The sequence below is a fragment of the Trachurus japonicus genome, chromosome 14, assembly GCF_045865225.1.
Source record: "Trachurus japonicus isolate A0001 chromosome 14, Traja_1.0".
NCBI lineage: Eukaryota > Metazoa > Chordata > Actinopteri > Carangiformes > Carangidae > Trachurus > Trachurus japonicus.
In genome coordinates, this window is record NC_140920.1 from 19,733,646 (window position 1) to 19,760,535 (window position 26,890).

The window sequence follows — 26,890 nt, forward strand, 5'->3', positions numbered from 1 at the left end:
GGAGCGAATCAGATCTGTGCAAAAACTTAAGGTGGAAACTTGCTTTCTGACAGTCAAAACCCACTGGAGGCAAATTACACAAGTTTGTAGCCAGTAGCATTTCTCTTGGACAGGGGCCTGGATCTCAGTGAGCACAGTGACGACAACGTCTCCACAGCAGATAAACTCTAAACTTCCTCACCCATCACTACATCATTTTGTCAGTTTTTCTGCAAATTCCTCTGCAAAGACACTAAACGGACTTCACTTCCACTTCTCCTACAACCTGCACCCAGTACTGGTCAGTCTCACGTGAGTCCCTTGTGAATGATGTCTTCACTGTGACTGAACTCACCTGGAGAAGGATCCTCTCATTGGCTTTTATGGCATTTACATTAGAAATGCCTGACCATGTTAATATAATACATCCAATACATCCATGCCCTGAGCTCGCAATCCAAGATGGCTGCTCCGTGCATCAACAATGGATAACAGGTTAAAGCAGAAGTAAGCGATCCGGTGGTTTTGGCTAACTTCTTGTCAGCCGATGGAGTTAGCAGTCCCCGCCCTCGTCCCTACGTCACCACATTCACGCGCATCCCTTGGCTGCACACACAGAGAGGACCGCCCCTTTATGCCGTTCTCTCTCATTGGATAAAGGTTGTAGGATACAAGGAAAGTTTTCTCCTCGGCTTACAGCAGAGCAGAGTGACTGACAGACCCGTGTTTCGGACCAAACACTCTATATAAGTGATTTCTGCTTTAATGAAATGCAGCATCATTTGTGGTGATTTTTAGGGTCGAACACAAAATAAATTGAATCATAGATTGTCATTTTAATCTCATGGTTTGTACATTTGACACATGACTCCCATAAAACTATAACAAACATTTACATAAACTTTGTTTTTGGGTCAAACCAACATGATACAAACATCTTAATGAGTTTTACAGAAGTTCATTAATGACTCATTACCACTGGACACAGCGAATGTAAAATCAGCTCAAAATGAAATAAACTTTTTTTTTATCATTTCTGAGGTAAAATCACTTTAATATATTGGATGTTTGTGCAGAGGGCTGATAAAACCAGCTACTAACAAAGTGAAGGAACATTTCCTTCACTTTAAAGTGGACTGAGATTTTGCAGGTTGGCAGTATGTGGCTCAGCGTTGCCAGGTCAGCGGGTGTTGGTCAGTGCTCGGTCACAGTTGCCAAGTTTGGCGTCCTCTCTGCCTGCGAGTTGGCGCTGGACACTGACCATATATCACTCATCTCTGCAAACCAGAACCAGACCCAGAGAAAAGGTGAATTAATAAAATACTTTGTCACATAACAACAGTGAAGGCTGTGAGTGAATAAAAGGGACACAGCAGCAGTTTAATCTCACATATGCAATATATATAATATATGAATATTTAAATTATCGATTAGTCTGCACTGCAGGTTATTTCCCAGATTTATTGTGGTTTTAAAAGTGTCAGTAAATAGTGAAAATGTGTTATTAATATTATATGAGACTCATTTTCTATGAAGGAATAATTCAAACTACGACTGAATAAAACGTATGACTTTCACTATAAGTCAAGTTTATCTTCGGCTTTGTCTTTTTTCTGTCCTGTAACAGTCCAAAAGAACAACAATCAGACTTAATAAATGATCCTCAAGCTCTAAATTCTTTCACATTCATATTTAGCTCTTCATCTTTACGTCGACCATGACTGAATCATATAACATGCAGCCTGAACACCTCTCTTTAGCTCACCTGTCTTGAATTTGCTGTAAGTGCCGTTGTCCAGTGTGAGTTTGCTGCCCGAACAGAAAGCCAGTCCTCGCTCTCGCCACCTGATGAATAAAAACAAAGTCCACACTGTGACCTCTGACCTCAGCACTTGAAGCTCTTAGTGCTGATTAACCATCACTGTTTTGAACTGAGAGTGTGAGATTCACCTGTGGAACATGAATATGACGAGGATCAGCGCGAGTGACAGCAAATCAGTGAGGATCCACATCAGGTTGTATTGATCTGGACTCTGGGTGTGATGAGAGAGAGGAGGCAGAGAGTTCAGGGTCTCACACAGTGGCAAGAAGAAAGTAAGTGAACTATAAATTATTATTTATGTAGAAATGTGTCTCAAAATATGAAAATATTTAGATAATAACGAACATTACAGTTGATTTAAGGTAAAACCTAACAGATGTAGCCCTGTGTTGAGTCCTACCATGAGGAAGAGGGGGGAGCTCATGGAGCTGAGCAGCTGGGGGGAGTTGGTGGTGACCGAGTGGACGCCAGCGCACCAGGCCAGAGAGTAGAGCCACGGCTGGCTGATCACGTACAGGTTGGTGGTGATGTTCACAGCTTCATACTCACTGCACACAAGAGAGGAGAGCAGCAGTGTTGTTACTACACACCAGGGTCCAGCTGCACCTTAAAACACCTTCAGTTTTCTACTTAAAAGTGACAATTAGGGTTGAATTTCTCTTTAGGCGGGAAAGTAACTTGTTGCATAGAATCTCATGCTAATCGATAAACCTAACACACACACACACACCTGACAAGTTTTGCAGACATGGAGCTGTAGTGCAGGTTGAGTTTAACGATGTTGTTGCTCTGCAGCTCATCTAGAGGGAGCCGACTCCCAGACGTCTGCTGCAGCTCAGGGTCCATTTCCTGCACCAGAGCCCTGAGATCTGAGGGCAGCCACAGCACCTTGTCAGAGAGCACACACACACACACACACACACACATGGTGAAAGTAAATATCAACAACACAACATTGAGTTACATTCTATGATTTTGTGATGGAGTCTGTTGTGACGTTGTGGAGCTAAATAAAACTATAGCTCCCTAAAAATGTATCACAGATGGTTAAAATATTTATTATCATTATTAGGGCCACGGGCAATCGCACCGGGCACTGGTCCCAACAGCTATGAAATAGCTGCAGGGACCAGTGCCCGGGCACTACTGTTATTGTGTGGATTTTTTCTTATTATTAGTGTGAATGCTGGAAGCATTCACACTATTGTTATTCTGTTTTCTTCATACTTTTTCTTATTATTCTGAGTTCTTCTTCCCTTTTTTGGACTTCTTCTAGTCCTTCATACTTTGTGCGATTTCAACAATTCATATATCAAAACGTGCAGCTTTTTTAAAACTTTATCGGCATTACTTTTCTCTTTTTAACTATTTATACTTTTAAAAATATTTAACTTTTTCTGCAATTTTTTTCCCATAGGAATGCATTGAAAACGTCTTCAAACTTTTAAAATCTTCTTACTTCTTTGAACCTCTAAAACTTCAGCATACTTTCTCCCACAGACTCCATTTGACTTTTAAACTGTAGACAAACTTTTAATCTATTCACATATTACTCAGCTTATTGATATCTTCAACAGTTTTTAGGTATTTGGCTGTTTTAAAATCATTAAAATTTTCGACAAAATCCAACTTTATAATGGTTGTGTGTTGCGTTTAACGAGCAGGGCTTAGAGTGAGTGACATCATCGTTAGAGTGAGAGGGATCGAAAAAACATTCAGGATTTTTTCTGGATAAATTGCCAGCACGGCCACAAATTAAACTCTAGACACATGATTTCCTCACCGGTTTGTAGCCACACTTGTCGTCTCTCATCTGATGTGCTCAAAAAAGCAGACAGACTTACAGAATTGTCTCCGTGAGCCTAATTGTGCAGCTAGACCCGCTCCAGTGGCTCATTGACTTCAATATAAAAGTAGGAGCTGATTTTTTTAGAAAAGCAGAAATGCCCCCCTTTTCTACCTTGCGACCCTGAGAAAAGTTTTTGCCCTACAAACATTTAATGCACATCAATGTGCTCAGGAAGGTCTCCTCTCCCAGTAGTCATGGCCACATTCTGATAAGAGTTACGGTTCTCTTTTTATGGGCTGTTTTCGGAAGCTGCACAGAGCTCAAATCTCTCTGCTCTGCTCTGCTCTGTGTGCAGTTGGTCCAGCTGTAGTGGCCAGCTCGTTATCATGTCTATAAATAGAACAAGTGCAGGTGCAGCCTGGCCGCTCGTTAAGATGTTTTTAAACACAGCCCCACACACACACATGATAAACCAGACTGACAGAGGATGTCCACGCACAAACACAGGCATCACACTCACACAGACAGACACACACAGACGCTCACACACAGTCACACATGCACACATACACAAACAGACAAACACACAAACACAACACTGTTCCACACAGTAAAATGTAAGCATGGTCGTCGCCATGGTAACTTCTGAGGGCAGGCTGCCACACAGGTGTAATCAATCAGATCATTAGGGAGAGAGGAGTTTTGTGGCACTTATCAACAGTTTTACTTTCTGCACATTTACACGCAGACAGAGAGACCGTCAGACTCACACACCCAGACACACACACACACACACACACACACACACACACACAGGTTTTCAGCTCAAATTCATCAGGCTCTCAATTATTTTATACTTTTGATGTAAACATCTCCAACAATTTATATTTTTCTCATGAATTTAAGTTCAGACGTTTAGTCTTTCCAACTCTATTAATAGTAGTACAATTACAGGTGGAGCCTAGGACATAGGATGCAGCTTTTAACATGTGTCCTATCTATCTATCTATCTATCTATCTATCTATCTATCTATCTATCTATCTATCTATCTATCTATCTATCTATCTATCTATCTATCTATCTATACCCCTCCCTATTTTTTAACCCCTCTGATCTATCTATCTATCTATCTATAAACCCTTTGTCTCTCTTTTTCTTTCTTTCTTTTACTCCTTCATTTGTATTTTACATAACTTCTTTCTATCTTTCCCTCCCTATCCATCCATCCATCTACCTCTTTCTATCTATCATCCCCCTCTCTCTTTTTCTTCTTTCTTTCTTTCTTTCTTTCTTTCTTTTTACTTCTTTGTTTCTTTCTGTTTTTCTTTCTACTCCTTTTCTCTTTCTATGTTTCTACCCCATTTCTTTCTTTCTTTCTACTGCTCTCTGTATATCTCTCTCTTTCATTTATCCACCCCAATATCTTTCCTTCTTTCTTACTACTCCTCTGTCTCTTTCATTCATTCTCTATTCTCTTTATGTTCTATTATTCTGCTTTTCTTACCTTTTTCTTTCTCTATCTACCCTTCTCTCTGTGTCTTCTTTCTTTCTGTCCTTTTGTTCTTTCTTTCTTTCTCCATCTACCCTTCCCATTTTCTTTCTTTCCTTCTGTCCTTTTCTTCTTTCTTTCTTTCTTCAGCTCATTCAGCTTTGTTTCAACAATTTCTTCAGCTCATTCAGCATTGCTTCCAGCATTCACACCATTTCCATTCTTGGAAATGTTTTTTCTAGTTATTTTTCCACTTCCGGACGATTTTCGATTCGAGTTGCAGGACAAATTATATATCAAAACGTGCGGTTTGATCGGGATCGGGGTGCTATTACTTTTCTCAACAGTTAACGAATTTTTCGCGACTACGTCGCGAAAAACTGCGCAAAAAAATTGCATGTAAGTCAATGGGACGGGCGAAAAAAAAAGAGCGAAAAAGACCAATCATTGGAGTTTAACAAACGTCTACTGCTCAGGCATACTTTCACCTAGAGACTTCATTTAAACTTTAAACAGTAGACACAAGTCTTGTGTATTGTCGTATTACTCCACGTTTTGATAGGTCATATAGTTTTTGATCAATCCCTGATCAATGACCATGATCATTTTTGGAGAAATTATGAGTTTATAATGGGTGTGTATTGCATGGAATGTTCGTGTCAGAGTGCGTGACGTCATCGGTTAGAGTGGGAGAGAGTGAAGAAACATTCTGTATTTTTTCTGGATAAACTGACAGCACGGCCACAATTTACACTCTACAGACATAATTTTTTCAGAATTTGTAAGACAAACTTGTTATCTCTCATGTCATGTGCTCAAAATATCAGAGAGACTTACAGAACTTACAGAATCAGCCTCTGAGTGCGGCCACGTCTGTCCCTGCTCCTCATTGAGTCCAATACAAATATTTTCTGAGAGAAGCAGAACGGCCTGATGTTTTAAAACTGCCAGCGTCGCCAAAATATTTATTGTAGAAACACCAAATCGTACCGAAATTTTCATTAAGTCCTTAGAGCAACGTTGATCTGTGTTTTGTTCTGATAGGAGTTACCGTTTTCTCATGCTAGGCCTAATTGTGAGACCGGTGCAGAGGCAGAAAATGGCTCTTTTTCTCCACGTTTCTGTCTGTCTCAGCCTGCGGGGGCCCCTATCGCCGTGGTAACCTCTTTGATCCTCAGGCCAGAGCTCGTTAACTTCATAAACAATCCACCTGGCGCTCGTTTAAATGTTTATAAACACAGACACAGCTAAATCAGACTGACACAGGATGCAGCTACTAACTAACTATGTGTCAAGTCAGTCACACACACACACACAGACTCTAGAGCCAGCTTCATGTGATTACAGTCACACACACACACACACACACACCTACACACACACACACACACACTAATGTGGTTACAGCTCCTCCATATCAGTGCTTATAGAAAGATGATCATGTGTCTGTCTGATCAGCTCTGTCTTGACCTTAAGATCGTGGGTTTGATTCCCATGTTGACAGAGATGGCACAACCCGCAGTAGCTCCCGTGGCCCATTCAAAATTTCCCGAGAGGAAATTTTCTAGTTCTATGTGTTGTTACTTGTTTTTAACTGTGTTTTTGATGTTTTTAAGCATGTGTTCTACATTTCTTAGAGTCAAAGATGAATTACCACTGCTCTTGTACAATTAAGTTTTTCTGATTCTGATTTGTACGATAAGACGATAAGAATTTACTTGTGCAGCCTCAAAAAACAATGTTCACATTCACACATGCATGCCTAAGTATATTAAAAACATAATATCAGAAAACAAGAATTAAGGTCATCCAATATTGAACCAAGTCCCATATTTGTAAAAAGTGCAGTAGTGCTGGCTTGACATGCTTGTTCACTTCTGTTTGGCCCTGGGGGTAAAACTGTTCTGCAGCCTGGGGGTTTGGGTTTTGAAGGGCCGATAACATCTGGCAGATGGAAGCAGGGGAAAGCGATGGTGTGAGGGGGCATTTCACGCTTTGTATACTCAAGAAATTTATCAGAACAATGACGCAAATGAAAAGTATTGATTTTAGATTTCTCTATGCAAGAAGAATGATGGCACTTTTTTTATTTTGAAACCAACATCACCAGGAGATAATGATGTGTTGTGTTGTGTTGTATTGTGCAGAGATGTTGCCTTATACTTGATGATGTATCTGGGACTCATTTATGTCAAACAAAACAAAACATGTATCACTGATTGAAAAAGAAACATTGAACGGATGAAAGTATTGATCTTGCCTTTTATTCTATTTTATATCCTCTTATTTTTATCAATTGTAGTACTTTACTATTCTATATTTCTATTTACTCTTATTAATGATTTATTTAGTTTTATTTACAATCTGTTATTATTTTTATCATCATTGTTGTTATTGAGCAATTTATTTCTTTATTTTATTTTACTTTAATTCATTATATTACTTAGATTTTGTCATATTACTCTACTACTCTATTTTTTTTTTAATCTCATGAGTTATTTATTTCTTTTAGTTTATCATTTATTATTATACATGTGAATGCAAATTTGTGACTGTATGAGGGGATATATTTCTACCGTAATGTATATGTTCTGTTTGTATGTGTGTGTTTGTATGTGTGTGTGTGTGTGCGTGTTGTCGTGACAGCAGCCGTGCTGTCTCACCTGTGAGGACTGGATGGAGGACTCGTTCTGGATCACCTCTAGCGTGCGTTGGATCCAGGTGTCCCTGTACGGATGACCTCTGGGCGGGCGGTAGAGGTCAAAGATGACCAGTTGTTGGGTGCGAGCTGCCAGCTGGAGCAAGGCCTGCAGGCTGCACACCGACTGGTTCCCCGCCTGCTGTCGCTCCTCCGCTCCCAGAGAGCCGGCCGTACCAAACGGATTGTGCTGCAAAGGACGATCATCAATAGGTAATTAATAGGGTGATGTAACAGAAGTTACAACAGGTCGATATGTTCTTCATCTCACTCACTATTGTGGGATACTAATGTACACAGTTGCCACCAGTGTGGTGATCCACATGAGCTAAAAAACAAACCACACTTTCTACATCAGTTCTCCTGTCGCTGCTGCTGCTTCACCAGCTTTTTAAAAACCTCCCTCCTGCTCTTTAGTTTTTACAGGTGAACTCCACTCTCCACATTGAAAGAAGCTTCTTTTGCAAACAATGATGTAGGCTGCCAGAGTAACTTCCTGTTTGCAGTATTTTTGCAATGAATCACGTGCCCAGTTTTCATTTGAAAATGCCATTATTATAATGAAAGCATAGAAGTGTGTTTGATGTTTCATTTCAACCTGATGGAAAAATGAAAACACAGAGAAGATCCTACACATCTGCTTGAACTTGGAAAATGAAGTCCAGTATCTAGTTTTCGTCCTCTCAGTTGACTTCAGCCAATCAGATCTTGCCATAGCCTCAACTAGCCAATCACATTGTCCCTGTTGTAACTCTACTCCACCTCCTTCACCTCCTGTGTTCATATCATCTGCTCCTCATCACATCCACATCTCCAGCTTCTGAAGGAGTTACCTTTACTTCACACAGCCCCGCCCCCTTTATGACATCACCAGACTGACATCTTTGACTTCTCTTCTCTGGTTTTTGCAGAGGGCGACAAAGTTTATTGGTTAACACTAATGAAGTCTCCCTCTCTCAGCCTGTGTTTCAGCTCTACTGTTTCTACTGTTTCTACTGTTTCTACTGTTCTGGTCAGTGAACACCGTGGTGACTCACAGAGAAGAACCAGGAGCCGGCGTTCAGGCTCTCCAGCTCGGCCCAGGTGAACATGGCTGCCAGGGCGTCGGTCCGGTTGGGGAAAACCTCGTGGACGTTGGTGGTGCGTCTCAGGGTGCGGTCGTGCATCAGGAAGGGAATGCCATCAAAACTACAGCCAAGACAGGACAACAGCACAGACCAGAGTCAGTGGAGTCTCTGTGTTCAATGTCCATAATTAAATCTCATTTTGTAAAAGTTTCACATCAGAACAAACATCTGAGAGTAACACTGATCAACTCTCGACTTTGATACGACAAGAAACCTGTGCTGACACATTCACATGAGGAGCAGCTCAGAATTGATTTTTATGGTTGTGCCTTTGATTAAAATCAACCTTTGAGATTTATTAGATGATGTTTTATGGTTTTACTTTCACCACTATCAGTTGTTTTTTATCATCAGGATTATCTTCATCTCTCTGATCCTATCTCTCAGTATCTCGCAACGTTACTGCTTTATTGTCTTTTATTGCTTTCATGTGTCCTTATGTGTGTTCATGTAAAACACTCTTTCATGTTAGGCAAACTGCTACACATATTACTACTATTATTTTATTATTACAAATACCTAGCGCTGGAGAAAGTGCTTAAGTGAATACAGTGAAACAGTGTAGAATGATGTATTATTCAGAATAATATGTGTTTTAATATATTGACTGGATATTGGATTGATGCGTTCAAGTAGGAAAATAACCTCAAAGATGCAGCTGGTGAAGGTGGTCCAATTTAAATTAGCAGCTTGTAAATGTCAGTCAAGTTGCTTCCAATAATAATCAATCAAAATCTTTGTGATATTATTGTTGGGACCTCAACCCACATGTTCTCAAACAAAGGGCCATAAAACCAGCAGGGGACAAGGAATGCGCGACAGCAGACAACGCCCGTTAAATCACACCTAGGTATGATTCCACCCAGACGTTCAAACTCTGGCCTCCCATTGGTCAGTACCTGGGGGAAACCCCAGGGAACCCCGTGACGTCACCGAAGGTTTAAATGCTGCGGCGACGCGCAGCCCCATGCTTTTTCCCAGGTAACGAAGTGCTGCAAGGAGCTCCGGCTTCACGCAACCAAGTTACTAAAGGGGGCGCACCAAACGTTTGGACTCAATACCTAGGCCGCAGTTCTGAGCTTGCTGGACAAGTAAACTGCCTCAACTTTCATCTGAAACACCTGGATCCTGGGGAGACCTCCGAGCAATTGCCGCTCCCTCTCCCCCACATCTGCTGCAGTCGTGAAGGTCGCCTTTCTTCACGCGCCGACGCCGGACTCCGCCGAGGATTCCGCCTCATCAGAGTTAACTCAGCTGGCCCTCCTTTCTGCCACCCTTCCAGAGGACGACCAGTTTTATCCCGCTGTGGGACGCTACAGCAGCCCCAGGCCATCAGGTCGACGGACCTCATCAGCACTGGGAAGCACGCTTCAGTAAGAGAGCTTTTGTCTGGGCAGCGACTAGAATTAAGCGTGATTTTATTAGGACCTCCGCGTCCTGTTATGTTGATTGTGATTTTGCTGTATGTTTACTAGTTGTATTAACTAGAGTGGTCGATCGATGTTTACTAGTTATATTAACTAGGTCTTAGTCACGTGCTGAACGCAATTCTCCGTATCCGCGTCAGAAGACCAGTGAAGATATCAGAGTGCAGCTCTTTTATTCTCACTGTGGTAGTTGGATACCGATTGGGTTCAGCCCTGACTAATATAACCGATCGCCCCTTTTAGCCGCCGTTTTCCCTCTTCTCTCTCTCCTTTTTCCTCTCTACTAACTCACACACACGTGCGCAGCCGCGCACCCACACACACACACCCACACACATATACCTGCCTATGTAACACAACGGGCCGCCATAAGGGACTCCGCCCCAAACACGCGTCCCAACACGAGAGTTCGTATCAGTGATCAGTGTGAGCGACGTGACTGTGACCATTGTGTGTGGACCTGAGCAACACGTGGAAACAGCCACATCGTGTCCATTGTCTCACTCGAACGAGCGCGCCGTCCGTGACGCCATCCGACGTCACTCGACGCCCTCTGACGTCACTCGACGTCTCTCCTCCCCCTCTTAGGCTACACACACACACACACACACACACACACACACACACACATAGCCTATATACACACACACACACACACACATCATACGCTCATTCTAAGCCATTGAGAGTGTATGTTTGCTGAACTGTTTATTCCTTTGAATTACCTGAACTTGAGTGTGTACTATTAGATGATTTTAGTAATAAATGTCCTTGAACTCAAGTAGTTGTTCTGTGGTTGTTTGTGTACATTCTATTGTGACGCTAAAGCTGGTTATCAGGGTCTGTGCTCGACTTTACGCCTTCGTATTTAATTGATTATTCTATTCTATAAGAGATTCCTATAATCGAGACTGATTGTTTGGTCATTGATCCCTGATTTCAGGGTGGTGCCCCGCAGTTATTATTAATTAATTCACTTTAATTAATAATACAACTATTCTTTTTTTTTTCTAGTAATTATTAGTCAATACCGCTAATCCTAACTTTATTAATTTATCAATTAAACTCAATAATTAATAAATTAGTTGACCTGCTTATTGATTATTAATGCTTAATAATTATTGTCAATCACCAAACTCCTATGCAAATCCCCAACATAAATGACGCCCCGTGTGAGGCCTTGATAAACCAGCAAAGCTTCTTTCGTCACAAATTTTGTACACAAATAACACTGAACTGTACAGCTGAATCTGCTTTAACAGCATTCTTCAGCGCCCACCCTCTAGAGTGGATGTGTCATAGTACTGCCAAGTAAAACTAGTGGTAATTGGTGAACAGTCACAGTGTGTGATAAGGAGTAGTAGATTGTATTTATGAATAGCACTTACTAACAGTTGGAAGTTATCCAACTGTGGGGGAAATTAACCCGGTAACACGACTATTGCTCGCTGAGGTGCTAAACCACCAATTACATTTAAGGGTTGTAATTGTGAGCAATTAGTAGAAACCTATAGGTTTGTAAGTCACAGGTTTACTCTCACCTGTGCATCAGCAACAGCTTACAACATAACGTTTTTGTTGGGTTTTTTTTTTTTTCTTTTTTTTCCGCCAACACAGTTGACCCACAGGTGTAAACCCTCACTGCGCAATGAGTAACCAGGGTCACCGCGCACAAGGAGCAGAAGCTCCCCAAAGTCAATGCGACGCAGCCCTGCAGGATGCGGTTGCTGGACTCATCCGTCTCTCCATAGATGACAGAGAGAGACTGAATAGCTACCGCCTCGACACGTGCGAAGAAAAGCTCGAGGAACTTATTAGCTATGTTAATGATCCTACTGGGAAGCCGCAGCGCACCATCCCAGACATTTTGGGTCAAATTGCCCTGCTTTATCAGCGCAAAGCCGAAGTTCAGGCACGAGAAGCCCAAGAAGAACTTGCCTGCTTGCGAAGCGAGAAGTCCCGCCTGGAACAGGAGGTCCAGGACAAAGAGAACGAAATTGTACAGGTAAGTTGTGCACCAGCTTCAGACCCTGAACCGCCAGTAAGCTCACAAGCCTACGCCCCTGAGAGATCTGCCACGGAGCCGGCAGAGTACCCACGTGGGTACGACTCAGACGTTCAGGCTCATGATCAAAGGTCCAGTCTGACCCGTGGGCAGGGACGTGACCTCCAGCCGACACTTGAGCCAGCCTGGTCAGGCAGGCAAACCGCGCCAGACACACAACGGTGGGAGGGCCCCCAGCCCTGGGAACCATTCTCTCCAAACTACCCCACAGCCGCGAGTCAAAGGACATTTGGGCCCACTAGGTTGCCAGAGCCGTACCCTGGAGACTACCAATACAGTAACCCCCAGGGATACACAGCTTCAGGCAACGCTAGAGCCATGGTGAGCTACTACCAACCGCCATCGACATCCTTTTATGGGGACCCAGGAGTCCCCCCATACGGCAGTGCCCCCCCGTCTGCACGCAATCGTACTTTCTTGCGCTTTGACGATCCAGTCACTTCATCGCAATGGAGAGAGTATCATCCTCCGACCCACCAGGGTGCTGGTGCCTTTGATCCTCGTGATCCTTACCACCATCAAGTCGTTCCTTCTCGACGATATAGAGACGACTGTGACCTCACCTCAGAGGACTCAGACTACGGCTTCTCCAGTGAACGAGGCTTAAGGACTCGTCAACTTGAATCCCTTGCTGGGGATATTGAGCGCTTCGACCCAGGGGACCCCGAGGCTAGTGTTGATGACTACCTCCGGGAGGTTGAACGCTGCTTGCTTGATCTTCCTCGCCCCTCCACACGAGAGAAACTTAAGCTTGTCTGGAAAACCACATCCAGAAGCGTCCATGTGTTCATGGAATCTCTCCCTCCGACAACCAGGGACACTTATTCAGCTCTTTGTCGAGCTCTGAGGGAAGAGTACTCCCTCTACAATGATCCCACCGCTGCCGCCATGGGTGCCTACGCAGTCACCCAAAAGAAGACAGAACCTCCGAGGGAATACTACCGACGCTTGCAGGTAGCCTTTTTCCGAGGCCGCCACGCACCAGGGTTAGAAGAAGACCAGGCTTTCAAATCTCTATTCGTTCACAATCTCCACGATCTGGTTAGGTATGATGTCTCACTAATGTACAGGACCCACAATCCCCCCATGAAAGAAATCCGCAAACATGCACAGATGGTGTGGGAATTGCGTCAGGAGACGGGTTGGAAACCCCCGGGTCTCCAACCCGAAGCCAGGGTCCTGGGGATACAGGTGACAGAAGACACCGACTTGACACTTGAGGGCAGCGAAATCCCTCAGAACAGAGCCGCCAGGCAAGCAGCCTCGGACGGCCGCCAGGGTGGTTGGCAAAACCACAGAAGAGATCAGCCAGGTAAATCAGCCCAGCGTAACTTCCTCCCGCAGGGGGGAGGATACAACAAGAACGCTACGCGAGAAGGTAAGTATGACCGGAGGAACCAAGGTCACCAAGGAAGTGACCGCCAGGTGTCGGAACTGACAAACCTTCTACATGCATGCTTAACCGAAGTAATGCGTAAGATAAAGCCACTTTGTCAGGTGGTATCTGACCCTTTGAGGGGGTCAAACACAGAACCCCTGCCAGCATAACTAAGCCAGGAACTCTTCCCTGCTGGTTAATAAAGTCTACTTTGTGAGCCGGGGAAAAGGGGGGTAGAGGATATAACCTACATACGCGTAGTCAGATTTGATGCAAGAGTCTTAGTGCAGGCAGAATCCCGCCCTACTTGGTCCCGCGGACCACGGTAGAGCAGATTCTTAGGCGCTGCCACTACCACGACTGTACAGCCCTCCCAAGTACACCTAGTAGATAACCTTGGCAGTGCTATCCCAATTTCAGTCTATCCACAATGTTCAGAACAGGAGTTTATTTAAGCTTACCAGTTATTGAACAGCTATAAACTGAAATTGGTTTTGAATGTCGGGTTCTGGGAAAAGAGACACTCAACAACACTTCAAACACACCACTGGCCAATTCACCCCAAGGGGTGAAAGAGAGGCCTACTAACCCCTTTTATTAACAAATGTTCTCTTTTCCTCTTTTTCAATTCTTAGATGTGTTTTGCTTTCGTTTTGTTTTCTTCTACTGTTATTACATGATAGAGGTGATGATGTGTTGTAACATGTGATAACATAGTTGCTAAGAGTTGCTAGTAGTTAAGACGTCCTGCCCAGACGTGCCTCTGCATAAATGCCCAGACACTAGCCTCTTAACCAGTGCTACATGAACTGTTTGAACTGTTGGACTGTTAAAGACTTTCTCCGCAGGAAACATGCGGATTATTCAGCCCTTCTGTTGCTCCAAAGACTGGACTCTAACCCACTCTTCGGACCAAAGGGGGGATGTTGGGACCTCAACCCACATGTTCTCAAACAAAGGGCCATAAAACCAGCAGGGGACAAGGAATGCGCGACAGCAGACAACGCCCGTTAAATCACACCTAGGTATGATTCCACCCAGACGTTCAAACTCTGGCCTCCCATTGGTCAGTACCTGGGGGAAACCCCAGGGAACCCCGTGACGTCACCGAAGGTTTAAATGCTGCGGCGACGCGCAGCCCCATGCTTTTTCCCAGGTAACGAAGTGCTGCAAGGAGCTCCGGCTTCACGCAACCAAGTTACTAAAGGGGGCGCACCAAACGTTTGGACTCAATACCTAGGCCGCAGTTCTGAGCTTGCTGGACAAGTAAACTGCCTCAACTTTCATCTGAAACACCTGGATCCTGGGGAGACCTCCGAGCAATTGCCGCTCCCTCTCCCCCACATCTGCTGCAGTCGTGAAGGTCGCCTTTCTTCACGCGCCGACGCCGGACTCCGCCGAGGATTCCGCCTCATCAGAGTTAACTCAGCTGGCCCTCCTTTCTGCCACCCTTCCAGAGGACGACCAGTTTTATCCCGCTGTGGGACGCTACAGCAGCCCCAGGCCATCAGGTCGACGGACCTCATCAGCACTGGGAAGCACGCTTCAGTAAGAGAGCTTTTGTCTGGGCAGCGACTAGAATTAAGCGTGATTTTATTAGGACCTCCGCGTCCTGTTATGTTGATTGTGATTTTGCTGTATGTTTACTAGTTGTATTAACTAGAGTGGTCGATCGATGTTTACTAGTTATATTAACTAGGTCTTAGTCACGTGCTGAACGCAATTCTCCGTATCCGCGTCAGAAGACCAGTGAAGATATCAGAGTGCAGCTCTTTTATTCTCACTGTGGTAGTTGGATACCGATTGGGTTCAGCCCTGACTAATATAACCGATCGCCCCTTTTAGCCGCCGTTTTCCCTCTTCTCTCTCTCCTTTTTCCTCTCTACTAACTCACACACACGTGCGCAGCCGCGCACCCACACACACACCCACACACATATACCTGCCTATGTAACACAACGGGCCGCCATAAGGGACTCCGCCCCAAACACGCGTCCCAACACGAGAGTTCGTATCAGTGATCAGTGTGAGCGACGTGACTGTGACCATTGTGTGTGGACCTGAGCAACACGTGGAAACAGCCACATCGTGTCCATTGTCTCACTCGAACGAGCGCGCCGTCCGTGACGCCATCCGACGTCACTCGACGCCCTCTGACGTCACTCGACGTCTCTCCTCCCCCTCTTAGGCTACACACACACACACACACACACACACACACACACACACACACATAGCCTATATACACACACACACACACACACACATCATACGCTCATTCTAAGCCATTGAGAGTGTATGTTTGCTGAACTGTTTATTCCTTTGAATTACCTGAACTTGAGTGTGTACTATTAGATGATTTTAGTAATAAATGTCCTTGAACTCAAGTAGTTGTTCTGTGGTTGTTTGTGTACATTCTATTGTGACGCTAAAGCTGGTTATCAGGGTCTGTGCTCGACTTTACGCCTTCGTATTTAATTGATTATTCTATTCTATAAGAGATTCCTATAATCGAGACTGATTGTTTGGTCATTGATCCCTGATTTCAGGGTGGTGCCCCGCAGTTATTATTAATTAATTCACTTTAATTAATAATACAACTATTCTTTTTTTTTTCTAGTAATTATTAGTCAATACCGCTAATCCTAACTTTATTAATTTATCAATTAAACTCAATAATTAATAAATTAGTTGACCTGCTTATTGATTATTAATGCTTAATAATTATTGTCAATCACCAAACTCCTATGCAAATCCCCAACATTATGATTTTATGATCATTCTAAATCTGCAAAGTTAAGTTGTCAAATACTGTAAATGTAGTAGAATACTTAGTTTTGAATGAGAGTAAAGTGGTAAAATAAAATAAAAACACAATAATGACGTAAAGGGCCTCAAAACCAAATCTTCTTCCTCATCCTGCTATTTTTATGTTATTACTCAGTTTCCAATCAAAATATTATTTTTGAAAAACTACTGGATTAGTGATCAGTGACAATAGTCATTAAAATGATAAAAATGTAAGATGTATAAACAGCTGCTGACCGACCTGATGGTGACGTCCGTCTCCAGACCTTTACTTCCTCCTTCCACCGACTTCTCGAAAGACATCAGCGTGTTCTCTGGAGCAAGCTGTGCAGAGAGTTAAGCACAGAGATGATCAATAGACTGATCTATACACCGATCAATAGACTTGAAGCTGATGTCACTGCATGTGGGGAAAATGCAAGGACTTGGTGTAAATATTTCAGTGCAGTAAAATCTTGGAAATATGTCAAACTGTGCCGGGGTTGGGCGGCACGGTGGAGCAGTGGTTAGCACTGCAGCATTGTTTCACTTGAGTAAAAACATCTTTATAAAAATGTATATTTATTCAGAAGAGTTTACACACAGAGCTAAATAGGAAGCTCTGGGCTCCAAACAGTTATTACAGGAAGGACGTGAAGAGAGCAGCTGCACTGTATCAGAGAAAATATGTCTGACTGTATTTCCTGCTCTGTTTGACATTATAAACTCTTGTAGCTCGTTGTTTATGCAGCGTAGCAGCTTATTTAGATGGTTGGTTCCTGCCTGCTCACCATGGGGGCGCCTCTGTGGCCGATGAGGGCCGGGCCGGGGCCCAGGGTCCATTCCTCTTTGATACAAGGAGAATATAAACCGAGGGGCACCAGGTAGAGGGCAGACAGGACGCTCAGGTACACGCCAAGGATCAGGCCGCGCCTCACTGACACACAAACACAGTCAGGTTTGACTAAAATAATAATAATTCAGGAGTAGATGTTTTTAAATCAGGTTGGGAAACAGTTGTAATGTTCACCTCACCTCTGCTGCTGATGCGGAAAAAATGCAAAGCTATTGGCCAAGCCAGCGCCGTCATCAGTAAGACTCCACCCACATGTAAATAAGGGGCTGTTACCTGGTGAAGATGCAAAACAAAAAAAACAGGTGTCAGCTGGAGGAAAGAGGGAAGCAGAGGTGAGGGCTGTTGACAGAGGAAGAGGAAGAGAGTCACCTGGAAGGAAAGAAGTAACGTCTTCCACTCTTTACTCCACAGGTCGGACAACACGGCGGTGGCTGCGATGGAGAAAGTCAGACTCACCATGATCCCGATCTGACAAAGAGAAAAGCTCATCGTCATCATGTTCAACAACATCACACTCTCACATCTGAAGATATTACAGGTTGTAATTCTTCAGCACTCAACGTGAAATCAAATAATCTTAACTACATTAAAGAGCCACATCGCTGCTTTAATCTAAGCTGATTCCCATCAGTTAACAACATAAGATACAATTTGCCTTTTTTTTGTCCCACAGTGGGAATTTCTCAGCATCAAACAGCACCAATAATACAATAGTATAGTACATATAGTATAATACAATAGTAAGTTGTAACCCTTTAATTTACAGGCCGCTAATTACGTGGTATGTCAAGAAATAGCCAAGAAATAACAAGTAACTGCGTCATAATGTCTAGAAATAGCCTGGAAATTAATGGTCAATTTCATAGTAATGTCGAGAAATATAATCAAGTAATAACGATTGATTTCATAGAAATAGCCCAGAAATAATGCAAGGATAAATAATTGAAGGACCTGGTGAAGAAAAATTCTGGCCTCACTCAAAAAAATCAAAGCATGTGTAATTTTTTGCCTTTGTGGAAAAACATGAAATTACTATGGAACTGGCTGTTATTTATAGGCTATTTCTTGACATTATCACGTAATCAGCGGCCTGTAAATTAAAGGGTTACCAAACATGTCATTAGAGACAAACATCAATTTGTAATATATACAGTATACGTAGATGTCATAGAAGTTAAATATACAGTATTTACATAAATCTGTGTATGGGGGAGCACCTGATATTTATTTATTTATGTTTATTTATGTAACACACTCAATGACTCAACAGGATGAGAGGAAGAGCAGAGCAGAGCTGAGTCAGCTGAGCCTCCTATTCACAGTCCATAATAAAAACACAAGACTCTGTGGGCGCTGTGGACATTTTCATTCCAGTTTAAAGACCTGATTTCCAGTAAATAAAAGGAGGAGGAGGAGGAAGAAGAAGAGGAGGAGGAAGAGGAGGTGAGCAGTTACCTTGTGACTCCAGTGTAGATGCAGCTTCTGGCCCTCTGACAGCAGACACACAGCCAGCAGCTGCACACAGGAACAAGACAAACACACCAGTGAGACAGTGCACAGCCTCACATACATGTTGACCTTCATCCAGGGGTGTTTTTTCATACCTTTGTATTCATTAATCAACCGTACACAGATTCTTGATTAGCCCAATCCTCAGATAATTACATCCATCAATCAATAAAATCTTCTGTACGACAAAGTAGTGAGAAAACAAGAAATTTCTGGGAACAGTCGCTCCCATAAGTCGACTGGTTGCCTGGTAACTGATCTTTAAAGCCAAAAACACCTTGTAACACTTTTACAATTCAGTGTTTTACACATTAAACCAACCAGATATATGGTGTGTTAACTGGTGAGTTTTAGAGGTCTGGACAGAGGCATGCCAGCTGTTTCCAGTCTTTATGTTAAACTAAGCCGAGCTCATTTCCTCCAGACATACGACAATATCCTGCATCAAACTTTTTTTTCTACAAAAAGCAGTAAGTGTATTTTCCAAATGCTTAACCGTTCCTTAAAACAACCATAGTTTTGATGAAAAACCAACACAAAATGTCCGACATCCATTATATGTATGGATTTTGAAGAATGTACCACTTCTGCAAATGTATTTAAACAGGATCATGATCACTTTCCTACAACAAGTGTCATGGAAATGATCTCAAAGCATCTGATTAACTGATGTTTAATTAGAATGATAACCAATGAATAAATAATGAAACCAGAAAAGATGATTAATTCAACCATAAAATACAACTAATACTTCATCATCTGACATTTCACTGTGGAAAAAACAAAGTAAGGGATTAAATAAATCCAGTTAATCACTTTAAGACAATCCACTGCAAATTAATTTTAAGAATATGAAACTGATCAGACTGTCCCATTACAACCAGTTTAGTTTAAAAGCTGCAGTGTCTGTGATTAAAATGAGCTGAAGGCACTAATGAGGTTGTATCTAATTGTTCATAAGAGGCTCTTGGATTGTTTTTTATTTTTATTTATTCATTCATTTATTTTTATTCTTTGTTCTGTTTGTGGTTGCTACGATCTTTGTTGTTTTTATCTTACCTTGTTAATTATTTTATTGTCTTGTGAAACACTTTGTAACATTGTTTTGATGAGTGCTTTATAAATAGAATTATTATTGTTATTATTAGTTGTGGAGCGGTCAGTGTGGTGTTGGAGTCTCACCATGAGCACAGCGACGTAGGTGAAGAAGGCCGCAGCGATGACCAGCAGCACCACAGACCAGGGGAACCAGAAGCCCAGGTTCCCAAAGTTAAACCTGCACAGTTGAAGACGCGATAGATAGAAACACAACAGCTGATTATGTTGCTATTTTTCGGAAGACAAAGTTTCATTTTGTTTAGATCTTGAGGGAATTATTAGTTATTTATATCAGGAAAATAAAGGAAGTAAAATGCATGAATTAATGTCCACTAAGGGCTTCTATGGTTGTGGTTTGGGCAGGTTGTTCTCAGGTTGAGACACCCACTCACATCTTGGTTAAAGTTCAAGGTAAATAAAATTAAGAAAGCCCCCAACCCCCTTTTTTAGGACTTGAGATAGCCACAGAGTCTGGTAAACAGGATGAAACCTATCCAATGTCCACTCAACACACACACTCTTTGCACTCTTTCCTTCAGTATAAAAAGGCATGTCAAGTTGTGTACTTCGAGATATCTCCGTTGTTCTCGTGTTAGTAGGGCTCCTGTGGATAAAGGAGTCTCTCCATTCGACACCTGTGTCTCGGCCAACTGATTCCTATCTTAACCCCCTTCTTTCCACACTCCGCACTGAATCTCTGTCTTCACATTCTTTCTTTATTGTGCTTTACCACTATTTGCTGTGTATGATAAATGGCTGTACAAATCAATTTTACCTAAATTACCTACATTTAATAAGAATAAAAGTTTAGAGTGAATGCACTGCTTCTTTACCTGATGTCGGCATGCAAAAATCTATTATCTGTTCTGTTCTATTCTGTTCTGTTCTATTCTATTCTATTCTATAGTTTAATTTCATGGTAACACACATCACTACACACTATTAAGCACTTAAATGTACCATTTAAAAAGCAGCAATGTGTACTAGTGGTTGGTGAATGTATATGATTTACTATTATTAATTAATAACTGTTTAAAGCGTATGATGTACTCATTGGTCTAAATATACAAAGAATGCTTTATAAATGATAGATTATTAAATCAGAAAGCGTACTGGGCAAAAACTGCACAGAGCATATGAAGAGAGGGACTGATGGACTGATGGAGGCTTAAAATGGTCCAACAGCCCATTTGGCTTCAGGGACGTTTCTGTGTGTGATGTTTCTGTGTGATTACACATGTAATGTATTTACTCAACCCACCAGTCAAAGTCATTGTAGTCGTTCTTGGCTTGTCCCCAGAAGTAGAGGAAGACCAGAGTTAAGCAGAATGACGCCACCAGCAGAGCAAAGCTGGCTCCTTCCACCTGTCCCAACACAAACACAGAAACAGTAAATACAGATTTTTCTCTTTTTTTCTATCCCATTTTCTTGCCTTTGTTTCCAAGGAGATGAAGAACGACCGTTGACCCCTATGAAGAGAAAGCAGCGTTCACACAGCAAAGCTCTTTACTGGCTTAACTGTGATTGTAAAACTGTGACGCAGCCTCATTACTGTTCACAACAGCAGCTTCAGTTCAGTTTAATCCACAGTTAAACTGATGCTGAATTAAAAATAACCATGATAAAAAGAGAAATCAATAAAAACAATGAGATGTAATCAGTCCCTACTCACGACGTGGAATCATTACATTTCACTGTTTTATTGATCCGCTCTGCCATCGTCCAGCTGTGTTAACGATCCACGTTCTCCTACAAGGACTCATTAGTTTGATGTTACCGTTTAATTATGAACAGCGTCTCATTAATTACAGGCTGTGTGAAGAGCACCAGTGAACATGAGCGCAGTGGTTCAGCCGTCTTTTACAGCTAAAGGAAAACTTAATTGGGTGATATTACCCAGTGGGAGTTACCCAGTTTATGTGAACTGGTCATTACTGGTGAATTTGAACCTTTTTCAGTTTGTGGCCTCATAAAAACACAAAGTAGCATCACTCCCATGATAATAGGATGGAGAATGTTTGTATTTAATTATCTTGATTGGTCAAATTTTCAAGATGGATCCAGAAAAAACAAAAACTCTTTACTTTCAGGTCTGTCTGTTTAGCTTTAAGTATTTAAACTACAGTGGCCCTGAGAGTTCAACTTTGTTGTGTGCCCAGAAACACTCATGATGAAAAAAAAAAGAAAATGAAAAAAGCATGTTTGTGTCTTTGCATGTGTTTTCTTAGAGGTGATTACATTAATACACACTACATTAACACAGCTACTCTTCGTGCTATTTACAGTTATATTATAGTGTAATAAACAACTTGTATTAGTGTTTATTATGGTGGCTCAAAACACCTCACATTAAAGTGGCAATAAGTGGCAATTTTATGAGAAAAAAGTCGTCATTGTACCAGTAAGTGGATACGGTAGGCTGTTCTACTTAAAACGAAAGTAGGTCTAAACGAAACAGGCGAGAGTGCAACACACAATAGATGCATTTTCTTGCATATTCTTTTCAAATTCCTGATACTGATGACAGTGTGGTGCTGATGTGCCAAAAGATAAACTATCTACTTGTTTGTGAAACCTATACTGAAGTACAACTTCACAAAATGCTCCACGGCCTCATTTTAACAACTTTCCTCCTCTAAAACAACAGGTTAAAATATTATGACTTAAAGCAGAAGTAAGCGATCCGGTCGTTTTGGCTAATGCTGCGTTCCAGGCAGGCTTTTGAAACCGTAAATTACAGCTTCAAGTCACGACTTACGACTTTGTAGCGTTCCAGGCAACCCACTCGTGTTTTTCCGACCCGTGAACTCGTACCAGATCGAACTGGTGCGACTTCACAGGTCAGAAAAACACGAGTTTTACGGGTTGCCTTGAACGCACCATAACTTCTTGTCAGCCGACGGAGTTAGCAGCCCCCGCCCTCGTCATGGATCTATTGGTCCTCGTCCCTACGTCACCACATTCATCCCTTGGCTGCACACACAGCCCTTCATGCCGTTCTCTCTCCTCATTGGATAAAAATTGTAGGATACGAGAAAAGTTTTCTCCTCGGCTCAGAGCAGAGCAGAGGGACTGAGAGACCCGTGTTTCGGTCCAAACACTCTATGTAAGTGATTGCTGTCGGAAGATATAACTATTTAAGACTTATATTAACACAAAAATATCGCTTACTTCTGCTTTAAGATAAGCCTAAAACATGTATACACAAACAAAACTTAAACTTAATAGATATTTGTGGGTGTTTTTTCTTTACTTAAAAAATTATTAATTTCATTATTATGTTATCAATTGTCAATGAGCTGCTTTATTGATCATTATTATTTCCGCTTTTGAGCTCTGAAATAAATTAACTATCACTGTATTGCTGGGGATGTCAACAGTGAGTCACGCTCCAGGACCATCTACTATCTATGCTCATTAAGACACTGAGTGGAGCAGATGTGTCCAGTGAACCACATCTGTGCAGTGGGTGGATGTTGTCTGACCTTGTTGCAGCAGCAGTCTTCGGGCTGAGTGCAGCTCCTCTCGTAGCGTCTCCAGCGGCAGCCGTACAGACCCGACAGACACCAAACCAGAGGCCGGTGCTCATAACGCCTCAGCAGTTTGGCACGAAGGCCCCTCATCTGGCCCAACTGCAGCCGGGACAACGAGGGCGTCATGGCTGACACACAGGGGCCCTCACACACCCTCCATTCCTGCTCACACACACCTGAAAACAAAAAGGCCACCTGAAGGTTTCTAATGCAACATCACAACCACAGACTAAAGTTTACAGTGACATTATGATGCTGATGGATACATCATGTTAAAACAAACAAAACAGCAACAGCCTGTTATCAAGTCTCTGCAGGAAATGTGTGAAAACTGCAAAATTCCAGTTAGCCGGTGCATATTCTCATTTGTCCAGGTCATAGTATCTCAAAGGAGGTTAAATCGAAAGCAACTGGACTTAGTTATTTGTCTGGGAAGACGTTTCACCTCTCATCCAAGAGGCTTCATCAGTTCATGTACGCATCTGACCAGGCTGGGACTGGTCCAACTATCCAGATAGTTGAACTGATGAAGCCTCTTGGATGAGAGGTGAAACGTCTTCAGACAAATAACTAAGTCCAGTTGCTTTCGATTCAACCTCCATTGAGAAAATTCCAGTTAGTTGATACAGTTTGTTTTTGTTCTTTTGTGCAAAAACTTATCAGAAATGTCAAGTAAATCAAATGTTATTAGTATCCAGAGAGTTTATTTGCACAGACCTCATCGGCTTGTCTCGTCCTTCACCCTCAGGCGTCACTTCTTCAGATAATCACAGCTCTTGTGCAACTCTTGTGTGTTTCAGGAACATTATCTTAGCCCGGGAACAAAGGACAGCTCATCTAGTTGTAACCCTCCCTGAAGAACAGATACCAGAGCACTTTAAAATGACACTTTCAATGCAATCCATGGACACAGAGTGCATAAAGACAGATTATGGAGTATGGAGCACAAAGCATATCAATTTAAATAAGGCCTTCATTTATAACAGTTTTTGGATCTGCTGTTGTAGATTAGTGTTATCATGTGGTGGCACCTGTTGTACTCAAACTAAACAAACTCAAACAGACAACCAGTAATAATCATTATAAAAAACAATACAAGACTGTGACCATTATGAGTTAAAATAATGGAATAACATGATTTACAATATCTTGGTGGTGTTGGATGGACTAACTACATTGAAAGGGGCCATTATGTTGGTAAATCCTGCTCATGATCGTCGTCGATTGTTTCTTCTTAATTGTAAAAATTAATTGACAGATCTGGTTTGCAAGTTCATTCATGTTTTATATGTGAGCCGAATTGAAGACAGCGGTTTAATACGTCCTACAAATACTTAATTAAGTAAAATTGTTGATCTGCTGCGGCAAGCGAAAGTGATCCTGTCAAAATTACAGATGTTCACGATGCAGTTTGGTGATGAGCCGCGCACAATGGAAAAGACCAGGACCTATTGAGACCTGATCATCAGTGAAAACACAGCGACACCGGAGCAGCTCCAGTGTCTCTCTCCATCACAGACACATCATCACAGATTAATGTCACCATGGTGTCGTCCTACCTCCAGGCCGGTGCTGCTCGCCGGGGAAACGGCGGGAGAAGAAGCCGCAGTGCGCAGATCAGCCCTCGGTTATCGCTCCGAAACAAGTGGCCTCTCTTGTTCGGGTGATGAGGTTGTGTGAAGCCAAACACATTTACATACACGGGCAGAGGAAACCACACGCTCCGCCTTCAAAAACACAACTGGAAACAGAAATGTAACATCTTCGAGACAACAGCACCATCATGAAAACGCATGAGTCGTTTTTACTTCATTACAGCCTTTTATTGTTTATAGGTTATACATAAGACATCTCACAGGGTAACATTATTGTCATATTCATTATTATGACTCGCTATGCAAATAATTACATCCTTTAATTTGGACAAGTGTATTCAAACTTACTTAAGCGGTTTCCATTTTGAAAATTAAAAATAAATATTTTTTTGTGTATATATTTTAAATGCTTTATTTTGAAATTCATCACGGAAATTTGCATGTTGTAAATAATTTTATACTTTACACTTGATCCTGTCGATGCCCACAGTACACCTCTGTGTGACCGACTGCCACCTGTTGCCACGGTGATGCAAACACATCGTTTCACCAGGTGAGTCCACCTGGAAATACTTTTCTCCATCTCTCCTCTCTTCTTTCCTACGTGTTTTGCACTCTTCCTCCTAGTGTTCAGCCTAGAAGAAGTTTCTTGTAGTCTTCTTCCTCTCTACTTATGATACCATTACTATCACAACAACTAATTAATAGCTATTATAATTATAATAATAATTGTAATAATAATTATAATTATTATTATTATGTGTTGTTGTTGTCATTTCAATATCAGATCAAAGTTTCAATTTGAGATTCAATAAGAGTTCCTGCTCATATCCATGGTGGTCTGGGAACAAGCAAAGGAAAAGAAAAAAAAAAACATCATCATAGTAAACAATTAAAATCTACATTTCCATGGATGGCTGTATAGACGGGACCTGATTGGTTCTGTGCTCCAGGCTCCTTGGGAATAAAATGTAAAATAATGAGGTTAAAGCTCTGACCCTCAAGTTTAATTTGAAATTGTTTACATCATTAGGCAGAAACTTAAATGATCTAGCCTATAAAAAAAAAAATTCAGAGTAAGAACAAGAAAAAATAATAATATGAGCTGCAAATAATATTGAGAGAGAGAAACATGACTGTTATTATCATTAAAAGCTGTTGTTGCGCCACCTGCTGGTGTTTTTCTTTGAAAAGTTGTCAAACTGCATCAGCAGGATTTCTCTTACCCTGTGGCTGATCCAGGGTCCCGATGTCTGAGGGGCCAGACCTCCGTTTCCGGTTACACATTTCAAAATAAAATCCATTTACTACTTTGCGTCATGTGATAATGAGCATCACGGGCTCTAATGACATTTAGATTTGAGATTTCTTTAAAAGTTGGGTGATGCCACGTGTCTGGTAAAGACACAAAGCTTCAGCAAGATGGCAGTCGGTTTGCAGAAAGTTTTGTGCCTATTCATACAGTTGTGTGGTGTTGGTGGTGATTGGAGTTTGATAAATTCACTGTAATCCACTCGGCATCTGACATTGTAAATGAGTGCTAAACAACACCAGGCATGGTGCATGGTGCATGCCACCCATAGACCGTAAAAAAAAAAGTAGCCACCAGTTTTTTAATATATTGCAAACTGGCGCGCTTTTATTTTGAAGGCTGGCCCGGCTGGTTTCCTGTTCGACACTGAGCGATTTAACGCGGCGGAGCAGCAGCGCCGGTGTGGTGAAACAATCAGACTTTG

General features: G+C 42.1%; 1 protein-coding gene across 2 annotated transcripts; it reads right to left on the reverse strand.

Moving 5' to 3' along the window:
* Positions 1-795: 795 nt before the first annotated feature.
* Positions 796-25,206, reverse strand: LOC146974683 (glycerophosphodiester phosphodiesterase 2-like). Of its 2 annotated transcripts, none has more exons than XM_085798254.1 (17): positions 25,119-25,206; positions 24,277-24,412; positions 23,512-23,721; positions 21,287-21,390; positions 20,110-20,203; positions 18,874-18,933; positions 17,788-17,886; positions 17,598-17,691; positions 17,354-17,499; positions 16,825-16,907; positions 8,816-8,966; positions 7,744-7,968; positions 2,532-2,689; positions 2,202-2,349; positions 1,930-2,012; positions 1,745-1,824; positions 796-1,256 (listed from the first exon to the last, which is right to left on the reverse strand). In XM_085798254.1, exons 3-17 carry the CDS (start codon positions 23,683-23,685, stop codon positions 1,174-1,176), a joined length of 1,782 nt encoding a protein of 593 aa, XP_085654380.1. In that variant the 5' UTR covers positions 23,686-23,721; positions 24,277-24,412; positions 25,119-25,206; the 3' UTR covers positions 796-1,173. The 2 variants fall into 2 exon arrangements, with proteins under 2 accessions (XP_085654380.1, XP_085654381.1); XM_085798255.1 differs by having other exon boundaries at positions 23,512-23,735.
* Between the last annotated feature and the right edge of the window lie 1,684 nt (positions 25,207-26,890).